This window comes from Tetrao urogallus, assembly GCF_951394365.1.
Source record: "Tetrao urogallus genome assembly, chromosome: 16".
Taxonomy (NCBI): Eukaryota; Metazoa; Chordata; class Aves; order Galliformes; family Phasianidae; genus Tetrao; species Tetrao urogallus.
The window spans coordinates 11,649,143-11,661,544 of NC_136829.1; the positions used below are offsets into that span (position 1 = coordinate 11,649,143).

The 12,402-nt window shown below is 42.0% G+C and overlaps 1 protein-coding gene across 2 annotated transcripts; it reads right to left on the bottom strand.

Annotated features, from left to right (window-relative positions):
- Positions 1 to 3,914: 3,914 nt before the first annotated feature.
- On the bottom strand, positions 3,915 to 11,817 carry STX16 (syntaxin 16; the record flags this gene model as incomplete). 2 transcript variants are annotated; one of them, XM_079543566.1, is made up of 9 exons in its annotated part: positions 3,915 to 4,019; positions 4,792 to 4,872; positions 5,387 to 5,530; positions 5,760 to 5,851; positions 6,786 to 6,948; positions 7,451 to 7,591; positions 8,738 to 8,845; positions 9,678 to 9,689; positions 11,683 to 11,817. In XM_079543566.1, the coding sequence occupies 9 exons, from the start codon at positions 11,815 to 11,817 to the stop codon at positions 3,915 to 3,917; spliced, it is 981 nt and encodes a 326-aa protein (XP_079399692.1). The 2 variants fall into 2 exon arrangements, with proteins under 2 accessions (XP_079399692.1, XP_079399693.1); XM_079543567.1 differs by lacking the exon at positions 9,678 to 9,689.
- Positions 11,818 to 12,402: the final 585 nt, after the last annotated feature.

Sequence of the window (12,402 nt, forward strand, 5' to 3'; positions counted from 1 at the left end):
GCCAAAGCGCACTCAGAGCTGTAGCTTGGGGAGTCACACAAGGGAAGCAGTGCTTTCCAGGCTCCAGCGTTAATGCTGTGCGTGTATGTGTTCAGTGTGGTATTTATCCTCACGTTGTCACGCTTGTCGAGCGCCTCCCATTAACGCCGTGTCAGCAGGGAATCCCAGTCAAGGGTCTGCAGCTGTGTGGAAAGCCTGGGCTTCACAAAGGGACTGAGTGTGCTTCATTTACACCGCAGAAGTAAATGGAGATGCAAATAATGGGAGCACATCTAAGAAGAAAGAATGTATTAGGCTGGGTTCCAGAACAACAAAAAGAAAAAAAAAGGAAAAAAGACTTAGTTTTACTGGGCCCCCGAAGGGACATTTTGGAAACTTTTATTGCCCAATATATTTTAAAGTAGCCTGAATTAAGGGTCTAACAAGATCAGTTGCAGAGGTCAATTGTGGATGGGATAACCCCATAAACAAGTCCAAACTCCAGCACTAAGTAACACTCCATATAGAGATATGTAAGCCAACTTTCACAAGTCTCTTTGCTGGGCCGAAGAACATGAGCTGTTTGGGGTTATTATCTCAGTTCATATGGACAGTGTGGGAAATATGAAATAAAATAACAGAATTATTTCAGGATTGAGACATTCAAAGAATTCTACCAAGTAAAGCCTTTGTCATGCAATACGTTCTGCTATTCCTACTGCTGCGAGGTTAATAGTACACTTCTGTCCTCGAATGTGTAGTACCTTGAAGAAACAAAGCGGTAGGCAGTTGCCATCTAAACAGTGACCCTTCCCTCATTAAGGGCAGCAGAGTCCTAATCAAAAAATAGAACTGACTTTCCCCATCATTCTATCTGTAGTGCAGAAGTTTGACTTGCTTTCTACTAAGAGCAGCTGCAAACATTTGGACTCCTGTGAGCCACAGACCAGCCTTCCCCAGGCACAGCAGTTATTAATCCTCCAGAAATTGCAGGTATTTATAGAATTACATCATTCAAGCAGCCTTGCATATTCCACCATAGTTAATATGTAAAAGCATTATGCATTCCCTGTTTCAATGAGTATTATCTAACTTATTTGGAAAAAATGACAAAGCGATCGTTCCATTTTCTTTTCTGTTTCTACAGTTTTGCAGTAGAGGTTAATTCACTGTTACAGTGTTTGTAATACTGTCATTTCCAAATATCCCTAGAATTGCTTGTGTTAACAAGGAGTTTATTTTTGTATGCTTGCAAGCAATTTAATGGAGCAATTCTGTACAAGCCAACAGCTCTATAGGTCATTCACACCAGGTGGGGAGCCATGGGTTCTTGTGAGATGCTCTAGCAGCACTGCTCTGTTGGACTCACAGTTTCCCATTGCGTTTTGTAAGCTGTCAGAGGTTCAGTACAACGTGGGAAGAGAATCCAGCAACCACGAAGAAGCCCCAACTTGCAGAACCGTACGCCATCTCTCTGCAGCAGCATGCAGAGATGGTTACAGGGCTGGTCAGAAGCAGTCAGTAGGCTCAGGCAGCTGTTGCTCCTGTAACACCTGAGCAGGTAGCAGACAGCCAAGCTACTTCTCAGGTGCAGTGGCTTCTTTGGAAACCGATGCTTTCCATTCTATACCACTCCAAGTTGAGATTATTCTTACAAAGCACTGCATAAGGGTTTATGCTCTAGCTATAAATAATTTAGATTGAATTGCAGCAAACCAGATATCTGAAGTGATTCAGAAGCCTAGTTGTTGTTTTTTGTTTGTTTGTTTTTTTAAATAAATTCAGCTTCAAGTCAAACTAGCTTAAGTCACACAGGACAATTCACACTGGAATTCAACCTCTTATGCAGTGCATGTTAACAAAGTGTATTTCCTTTAACAGAATTTAAATAGCAAATAAGTAGTCATTTACTTCAGCTAAGCAATTTCAAGGCATTTCAATGGGGACTACATGGGATGAAAATCACTTGACAATGCAATTGTGCTGCAGAAAGTTAAAAAAAAAATATCAGATATTTCCATGTCACTGCTGCTTTTATTTAATTTTGAAGAATATATGGAGACATTAACATCACAAGAATTTGCTTCAGCTTACACTATTTTAAGAAAAAGGAACTGACCAATTAGGTTGGAAGTGTTTTATTACTTCTTTGAATCCTTTAGCCGTGATAAAATGTCAAAAGCACCAGTCAAGACAGAAATAAATAACACGTTCTCATGTTAGAAAGTTGCAAATACAGAATATTAAATTATAGCAATATGCTGCTTCACACCAACTGATGTAGCCAGCACACTAGGGAGACAGTAGTTTTACTCACGATCATTGAAAAGATCTATTACCAGAACAGGGGGACTGCACACCCAACTAGAAGCATACTTCTTCCACTGATCTACTGTGTGAATTTCAACAAGGGCTTGAACTGGCAGCTTTGGAAGTTCAGCATCCCCTTTGTCTGGAGGTAACACAGTGGTACAAATCTCTTCGCAATAAGCCACAGCTTACATGTTTTTGTAGTCTTTTTCTTTCAGGCCTGTTCCTGCATCGAGTCTGTTTAAACCCACATCTTAGGACCTCCTCAGTACATTGTAAACACAAGTTCAGGGCAGGTGCAACATTAAAATCATAGCACATATTACGAAACTGCACTTCAGGGCATTTGAGCAGAACACCTCTGCAAGTTTATGGGGAGCATTGCATCAGTCAGAAATGGAGGAAATTAAGTTACAGTTTCTTTGGGGGAAAAGTCCATACAGAAGAGCCATATTAAAAATATTAAGGCAAGGCCTCTACAATTGCACACTACTTCAGGCCTGGATTGAAATATGAATCCTCTGTTACACAGATGTTTCTCTAATTCATCTCTTATGGCCTACAGCAAAGTTTTCCACTGCAAGAAATTAAAAAAAATAACAATAAAATAAACAGGTAATTTTCCACTGAAGGCCTCCTAGGACACATCACTTGCATGGCATCATGGTCAGTAGGAGACCCAAAATGCATCCTTTTCTAGGCAGGCATTTGAAAAAAAACTGCTATGGGAAAATGGATCTAATACATATCGCAGTAAAGCTACATATGTAAGACCACATGTGGACAGAAGTAAAACAAACAGCTTAGAAAACAGCTAAGAGCCAAGAGCCCCCAGAGCAGGTCACACTGTGTAGAAAGCCGAAAGGGAAATCTCTATTTTTCAGGTTTAACTTCATCACCGCTTTGACGTAATGGCAGTACTTTTCTTTTTAATGCACATAAAAATGCATGATCTTTCTGGTAAAAAGAAAAAAAAAATGTTCTCATGATTGCTCAAGCTCAAAAAAAATTTAATTAGCTAAATGTGTTAAATTACACCAGTGATTAAATCTTGTTATTTACAGGATCATATACTATTTTGATTCTTAGTAATGATGCAATATCTAAATTAAGATCACAGGGATGGAATTAGGCTCTGCCTGTTAAAAGCTATCTCCAATTCCTCTGAGTTTTCGAGTCTGAAGAAATGAGGTCAGACATTTTCGTGCCTTGTGCCTCAGCTGTAGTCCCATGACTCAGGAACATGGTTTAAATTTGAAGCCTTAAAAACTGTGGCAGTTCAGAAGACAACATATTCTTTCTCACTGTAACAAACCAATTACAGAACTCACTAATAAATTACAGTTCTGTAGTTATTTAAGCAACGTGTTTCCAAATACCTCTGGACAAGGAACCGAATGATTCATTTGAGAGCATCAGATTTCTTGACGTTCTCCATCTACTCTTTACCAACACCTCACCAGTCACCAAACTTGAACTTTGAGGAATCCTACAGAAGCATTGCACAGACTTTGTACCACGAGGGCAAATACATTCAAAGGCAGCTTTCTTGAGTGCAGGTCCATCCATTCACATTGGGGAAAAAAGTTCACGTAAACTCCAAAAATAAGAAAATTAAGTGAGACCTAGTGTGACTTTACACCAATAAGAACAACAATGAGGACAATTACTATAACAAACAAAATTAGAATAACAAGCATCTTCCGATTCTTCTTTTGATATTGCTCTGCCTGTAGAAACAGAAAAGAAAGAGTTAATGCCTCAATTTATGCAAAGATGTAAGCATGGACTCTTCAGCATACTGAAGATATGTACCTTGATTTCTCTTTGCTAACTCCAGCCTGCACCAAAGACCGCAGTGAAGGAAAGTGCAGACTGAAGTCATAGTTATCCACATTAAATATGAAACACTACAGAAAATAATGCATCCTCCTATTGGTTATGCAACCTTACTGAGACTTTTCTGTAGTCCTTGAGAAGGCGCGATGCCTGCACAGAACAAGAGCTGCACAGAATGATTGATCTAAAGTGGAACTGAGCTACGTGGACAGTGGAAATAATAAAATGAAGGCACTGGATGTGTGGAAGTCCAAATGGAAAAAAAAGTTGGTAAGATATTTTTAACTCATTGTTAAAAGTGTCATTTTTTAATTGGCATTTTTATTGTACCTGATTCAGCTGTGCATTTTACATTCAATTAGAACTGAAAGCTTTCACTTTGATTTGGTTCACTCCTTCTTTCTTCTAATCACCTTTTCTCATCCCTCTCCTCTTTTGCCCAGGGAATAAAAATGTAGAGAAAACTCTCCAAAAGCCAAATGAAACTGCTAACAGAAACTAAACTAAACAAAAACTTGCATTTAGTTCTTTTTAAATCCATAAGCACTGAATTTTTAAAAGGAAAAAATATTAATTCTTCTCTTTTATAGTCTCTGAATAATCATTATTTTTTTATCATTGAGATAACTAGATATGCAAACAGCCTATATTTTACCAGCTTACCTTATGTAGTTGTTTTAAACCCTCTTCAGTTTTGATACACGACTGTTCAACATTGTAGTCAATTCTATCTAGAACTGTTCCCTAAATGAAACAGAGAGAAGGATCAAGCTGAACCTAAATAAACTTTGAAAAGATTGTGGTTATGAGCAGCAGAGTAATAATGCTTACAGTAAACAGCTCATTAGAAGATCTAGTTGGACTATCTTGAAATGACCTTCTTGGCTTATTGCCTAACTGGCAGCTCTGTCACTATCTCAACGCACGGCCTTATCTCACAGCCTTTAGTAACTGCTATGACCCAGGTCAGGTACTTTTGGCTGACATATTAAACCTAAACTTTCTGGGAAAAATAATCAACAGAATCTGGAATTCTACATTTTTTCCTAGTTTAATACCCATAAATGGTTATTTTTTCTTCATTAGCTCATTTTCTTACAGATTACAGGCAGAGGAAACTTTAGCCTGAACCAATTAATTTAGGAAAGTGAAAACATGATATTACAACATGAAAACATCGTATTACAACACAAGGAGCTGAACCAACGTAACGCTACGTGCGGTCTCCCATATCTCACTGACACTGGTGCTGATGTACCTGTTCTACTATCATTGCTCCCAGGTCCCTAAATATTTCATTGAGATCAGAGATTGACTGAACAATCTGACGGATTTCTCGTTCCCGCTCTTCCACCAGCAGTGTGTTTTGCTCCACCAGTGCTAGTTGGTCATCTGTAAAACCCTGTTGAAAGAAAAGATTTAATTGCTGTTTATGTGTTATAGAGTGAAAACGTTAGCAATAATTACAGCAATTATAAGATTTCACAACATAAGGTTCCTTTTGGAATTTCAATAGTAGAAAACTACTCAAGAAAAATCTTACTGTACATTACAGAGTTTTAGGGTCACTAAAATAACTTGGAAATGTAAGAAGCTTCTTTAAATTGAATTTGCTTAATATCTTAACTTACTCTGTCATAAAGTGTATCATCCTCCCCATCATCCATCAGTGGGACTGAGGTGTCAAAGAAGTGTTTGGATCTTTCTTCTCTACTCTTCATTCCTGTGAAAGACAAACTGTGTTGGAGCACAATGGACTCACACACTGAAGTCACTCAGATTTTCTGTCACCCTTCAAAAGCTGTAGGTAGGAGAGTATTTTTCCAACAGCTTTTGGAGGAAACGTGACACATATGAGAGAGAAAGAATGAGGTCTGAAGCAATAGGTAGAAAAGCATAAGAAAATCCCTGATAAATGACAGTGTCTAAATTGTAACTGTCACATAAGCTTACTGCTTAGAGCATAACAAATGCAACCACGCTTACAAGACAGATTAACACAGTGATTTCAAGTCATTATGTTTCATGAAGCTAAAAAGTTAAGTAAGCTAAGAGTCTTAGAGTACGATCACACTGTATTCTGTGTGAACAGAACCTTCTGACTCTCATTCCACCTCTACCATTTAGACCACAAGAAGAAACTGCAGTACTACATCTGAAGATCAGTTATTACATATGAAGTTGAAATTACTTCGCCAAAAACCAACTGAATATTAGACTTGAATCAGAATAATCAATTTCCAAGCTGTTTAAGGTAGCAGAACTTTATCCCAGACCCCTTCTAAAGTTTCATCTATCACAAACTACTAATCAACAGCAGGTATCATTCTGAAAAACAACAGCTGCCCCACCAGCACAACAGAAGTAGCTGGGCAGACCACAGTTTGAGAAGTGATAACATGTTAAGAGTGTAAATGGCTGAAACACACTGCTTTCATTGATAAATCTAACTGGTATTTTTGCTTTAGCAATATGAAATAGAGAGGTAGAGGCTGTGAAGCAGAAATTGCTGAATTTGATCTCCACTCTATTGTACCTTTTGTGGTCCTGGGAATATCCCTTAACTTCTCTATACTTCCCTAAACAAGAAAATAAGCACGCCTTAATTAGTGCCCTCCACAACCAGTGCCCATGCGTTACTTGTCTTTGATGCTTACGTTTGAGATAGTCAGACTGTGCATGCCTGAAGTTGGTGGAGAGCTCCTGCAGGGACTGTGCTAAGGAAGACACTACATTCCTGAGAACACGTGCCTCTTGTTCTGAGCAAGTCCGTGACCTGCTCTGCAAGACCTGGACTGCTCTCTGACATCTGTGAAATAACTGAGAAAACCATTCAGTTAGTTAAAAACATACAGCAACTCACGTTTAAATGTCACACTGAATTTACTGTTGCCCAGTGCAATGTTTAAAAGGACACAGAAATACAGAATATAGATGAGAAACATAAATCTAACAGGATAGCACAGTAACACAGGTACTTCTGATCAAAGACATTTGCTTCCTTGAAACTGCTTGGACTGAAAGCCATAGAATGTCTTTGTGTATTTCTGTGAGGTAGCTGTAAACATGATTTAATTAAATCTCCCATCCATTCCAAGATAGAAAAGAAAACAGGCAAGTAAAAATAGGGCTGCAGGGATAGGAGTGTTAAGTCGCTCACTCAGAGCTCACTGAGATGGTCAGCGCGGCACCAAGCTAAGAGCCCAGGGCTTCTGGCTCACTGACTGGGAGAAATGTTTTACCCCAAGGAAACCACTGCCTCACCATGATATCTGTTACAGATACATTGGTCTGTAGGTTCGGAATTGAAAGTACTCTGTACCTGTGTGATCTCTTGGGTTGTTATTTCTATTGCACGTTCTTCTTCACTGCTGTCATCTAGTGTTGGTCTGTTCAGATGTTTATCATGAAGACTGGCTAATTCTTTCATCTTCTGTTTCACCCTGGCAATATCATACTGAATCTAAAACAGCAAACACAACAACAGGGAAAGGAAAGTGAGTAATGTTTCAGAGAAAAGCTTCTGACGAATGTCAAAATATAGAAAGTAATCTCTTAACAAAAAACAGACCAAAATCATTAGAAAAAACCAAAAACCCACAAAACGTTCATCTCTTACTAACTGAAAACTTACCTGAATTCATCATTTTTAAACCTCTGCTTGTTAAGATGCCAAGACTGCTCTTCTCAAATATGCTTTACTGAGTTGCAATACGACACTTATCATTATATAATATGGTAAGAAAAGTTTAGCCAACTTCTGAAAATGTAAATAAAAATTCAGGTCACACCTTCAAACTCTGCCAAACATGCCACAGACTGAACTTAGTTAAAGCTAAATGATGTGCTCTCAAACTAGCCATGAAAATAGATCTGTAAGAATGATTACTGTCCTAGTAAAACTGATCACCTTTCTGCACACAAAAACCAATGAGATCATGTTCTGAGAGGACAATTTAAATGGTTTTTCTGTAAGTAAAGTAGGAGCCTCGCATTCCAAATACTGGAGAAGATTCTTAACTGGATGTCTGCAGAACAATTCCCTCACATTTGTCCAAATAGTTCAAGAACTTGCAGCTCATCTGTACCTCACAAGCGGGAGAGCTTTGTTAGAAGACACGAAAGAGTCTTCTTTGCAAGTAATAAGCTGCTATTCTATTCAATTGGATCCCTCAATGTGTTCAATCAAAGCCTATAGAAAGCATTCCATCTTTTGTCCTCTCCCTTCAAAGTCTCCATCTGAGAAGAATTCTGCTGTGCTGAGAGCTTTAGGACCCTTCCTGCAGCCTCAAGTCGAAATGCTCAGCAATAGCACTATCTGTCCTGCTGGTTCAAGTGCAGTACCAGCACTGGGCTCTCACTGATGATATCAGTTCAGTTTTCAGGAATTTCTACTCCAAGACCATCACCTTCATTTCATTGCAATACATACAGGAAATAAATGACATCTTGCCTGATATTTTCTCTGAACAGGAGTGGCAGAAGTTAGAAAAAACACAAACCTTCTAATACTTCTATTGTAAAACTTACGGCGTTGGCAACATAACTAACAACAGGAATACATTTCTACATGAAAACAACTCAGCATTGGGTTTGCCATCCAACTTACTTCATCTGCTCCATCAACCCATTTGGGAGGTAAGCGCTTTGTTACACCAATTGCTGCTTCGGGATCTAAACTTATTCCTGACACCAGGGCCATACGATCATCAGCAAGCTGCAGAAGATAGAAATATATTCTTAGAAAGAGATAGCAAATCAACATGACTCAAATTAGATGGCAGTTCTTGAGGAAAAGTGCTTGTGTGCCTTTTTCTCCCATAAAAAGGAACTTCAAGCATGTGTTTGCATGTGATGCAGATATAAATTATTGAAGACAGGACACTGCTGTACAGCAGCACTGTAGCAGTTGCAGAGGGTATGCTATACTTGGAGACTATTTTGGAGATAAGAATCCATTTTGTAGATTGAAGTACTAAAAGGTTATAAATGAAACTGGGAGACATTATCAATTTTCTCAGGTTGTCAGTTGAAGCCAGCTTTGTAATTCCAGAGATAACTTCATCTACTGCAGACAGAAAGAAGTGATACTGCTTAGAACATATCTAATTACTGCACTGCCCATTCTTCCAGATTTCTTGTTTTTCTCCATCAGCCCCAGAAATCTTTGTGGCTCTCCACCTCTTTTATAAACCAGTCCTTCCTCCTTCCTGAGCAATTGTTTCCTGAAAGCCTGTTCTTTGTCCCCAGCATTGTCTCCTGACCAGAGTTTATATAATTAATGCAAAGCATAAAGTATTGTGAATAGCTTCACTGTATCCTGCACGGATACAAAAAGTCAAACTAGATGATACATATGTACATATAAATGTGGTACTGTAATTTCACAAAATGCCTGTCTCCTCTTGGCAGCCTTGTCAGACTGTACAGAAGTACATCTCCTCCTATATAATGAAATGGAATAAGCTAGCACTGTAAAGAAAGGAACATTTTTGCTCAGTGATGTGTGCCTGATGCAGTGTGACAAAATAAGATGTGATGAACAATACCTCATCCAGCTCCTGAAGTGATTTGTGGATCCCATCAGCCCCGTCCAGTTAGAGACAGCGAAAGGTAAAAGAGAAAAAAGACACAGAGGACACACACAGGGTATGGTCAGTTGGGAAAATACTAGTAGCTTGGTGTTGTTGTTTTAAATACATAACTGTTTACAACAAATGAAACAAATGGACTTTTAAAACAACACTATTCAATAACAAGTACAATATCATGATATATTTGAGACAGCCTTTTGCCTGGAACACAAGCTTTTCAGGTTAAAAACTGGTTTGCAAAAATTTCTGAGTGAAAACACTGAAATATATTCAAACACGACAACGAGGGCAATTTTACTGCAGTGTTTAACATCTGTGGGTGAGTTGAAGGTTTCACTGATCGGAGAATTACAGTTCTCCAAACAAAGTTTACAAACCATACAAACTTTGTAAGACATTTATCAATAAGCACCTCAGTTACCACAAGATAAAACAGACAGCAAATGGCAAAAAGCAAAAGCAAGTGCGGCATATGCTCCCACGTGCAAACACTTCAGTTCCAGGTAGCATCAGTACACACATGTGTGTGCAACCATCAGTACACATGTGTGTGCAACCCATCTGCAGCTCTGCAGCTCATCGCTCCTTGTGCTGCTGGGGTGTGCTAGCACGTGAGAACTAAGACAAGGACAGCACACTTGTGGTCTGCCAAAGCAGCGAGCTTCAGTTAATGACCTCTGCTACCCTGCACTCAGCTTCTCAAGTACAGCTGTACTGTTAGGGAAGCTACTTCAGTTAGCTGAGCTTAAGGAGTGGTTGACTGTGCACAGTTGAGCCACTGATCAACCCCACCAGCTGCTCAAGCCAGGACCAATCCCCAGCCACTTGGCTTTGGCAGCATTGGAACGAGCATCAGAAAATGCTTTGGTTCATGTTAACAAACATGAGAAATTAACATTTCATGCAAATGCTACATGTTACTGTGCTCACTGCAGTTCCACAGCTCAGCAGCCTGCATGCATGCAGCTCTTGTTTTCTATTAACATTTATAAAATTCCAATGATCAAAAATGCTATCGATATCGGCAAAATAATCGTTAACAAGAATCAAATGCAGTGTCAAATTAAACACTGCAATACACATTGTTATTGATGCTGCCTGGTCTGTAAGTAAATTCAATAGACAGCTTGTATAGATACAGGTACTAAATGGACAATGAATAAAGACCGCTGAATGCCAACTCATCAGCTGAAATCAATGTAGTGGAATGAAGCATTGCTTTTCCCCTGACCAAAAACGCATGAATGCAAAGCAAGTAAAGGAGATGAGACTGCTGGCAGATATTTACTGGACGCTGTTCCAAACAAATGATACATTTGAAGAAGCAGCTTAAGACCCCAGAAAGCCGAGCTGTCCAGCAGCTTCAATGCTATAATCAAAAGTTTTAAGCATCGTTCAAATTTCCCCCAGGAAACTGCTTTGGTAGATGCCTGTTTTGGGAAGTTATTCTGAAAATTCTGGTCTTCCATGTTTAAGTTTCCCATCGCAGTGCGACCAGCAAAACATACAAAAAGTCACAGAAAAGGCCACAGAGCGATGGCTTTTTGAAGGCATCACACCGGCACCTCCTGGCCACCGCACACACGGCCTCACAGCTTTCCTCACATCGAGGGGAAAGGTGTCGGGTGTGAGGAGACACTACGGACACACCGAATAACGCACAGCACTGCATTTAACGGCGCCCACACGGAGGCGAATAGAAGAGTTCCGCTCCACGGAGTAAGTTTGGCTTTTGTAACCGGGGAAGCATAAAGAAATCAGTGGGCAATGACCTCCCGCGAAGGCCAACGGCGCTTTGGGCGCAGCGCTCGCGGAGGGACCCGCAGGGATCGGCACGGAGCTCTTCTGTTCGCCCTACGCGCGGGGAAGGCGGGCGGGGGGGCGCGGAGCAGCGGGCACGGCGCGGCCGCGGGCAGCCCTCGGCGCAGCAAGGTACATAGGATGAAGGGAGGAGACTCACCGCAGCAGCCATGCTACGTGAATTCAGAGGGCTGGAGGAGCCGTAACTACTCACTTGCTCGGCCAGCAGCTGCCGGCTCTGCACCGCGTTGTTCCGCAACAACAAGAACGCGTCGGTTAGACGCCGGGTGGCCATGGCCGCCCGCCCGCCCGGGGACCCCCGCCCCGGGGCCGCTCAGCGCCAGTCCGCCGGGTGCGGGGCCCTGGCCGAGCCCGGGGCCTGCGGGCAGAGGCCCGCTCAGAGAGCGCGGACAGAGCCCCCCGCCGCCGGCCGGCCCCCGGCCCCCTGCATCCCCCCGGATCCGTCGGCGGCCCCGGCCGCGGCCCGGCTCACTTCCGCGCGGTGCATCGCTCCGTCCTTCCGCCGCCCCGCCCGGGCCCGCAGCCGCGCACAAACGTTCCGCCCTTCCGCCGGGCCCGTGCCCGAGGGCGGGGCGGCGGAGAGCGCCGCGAGCGGCGCGGGCGGCTGCCGGAGTGCGGAGTGACCCGCGGCTCCCGGCCCTGAGCGGGCTGTGGGACGGCAGCGGAGCTCCGCGGTGGCCCTGCTGTGGCCAAGGGCGGGCGTGGCGGCCTGCGCGCCCCGTGCCGGGCTCATGGCACCAGCCTGCCTGGCCCTGCCTTCTGCCCCGACGGCCGCACTGATAGAAACGCCAAGAGCTTCCCCGTTAATTTATTCTGTGCTTTTGCTTCTCGCTGCTTTCAAGTACCCTAAGCAGGCACG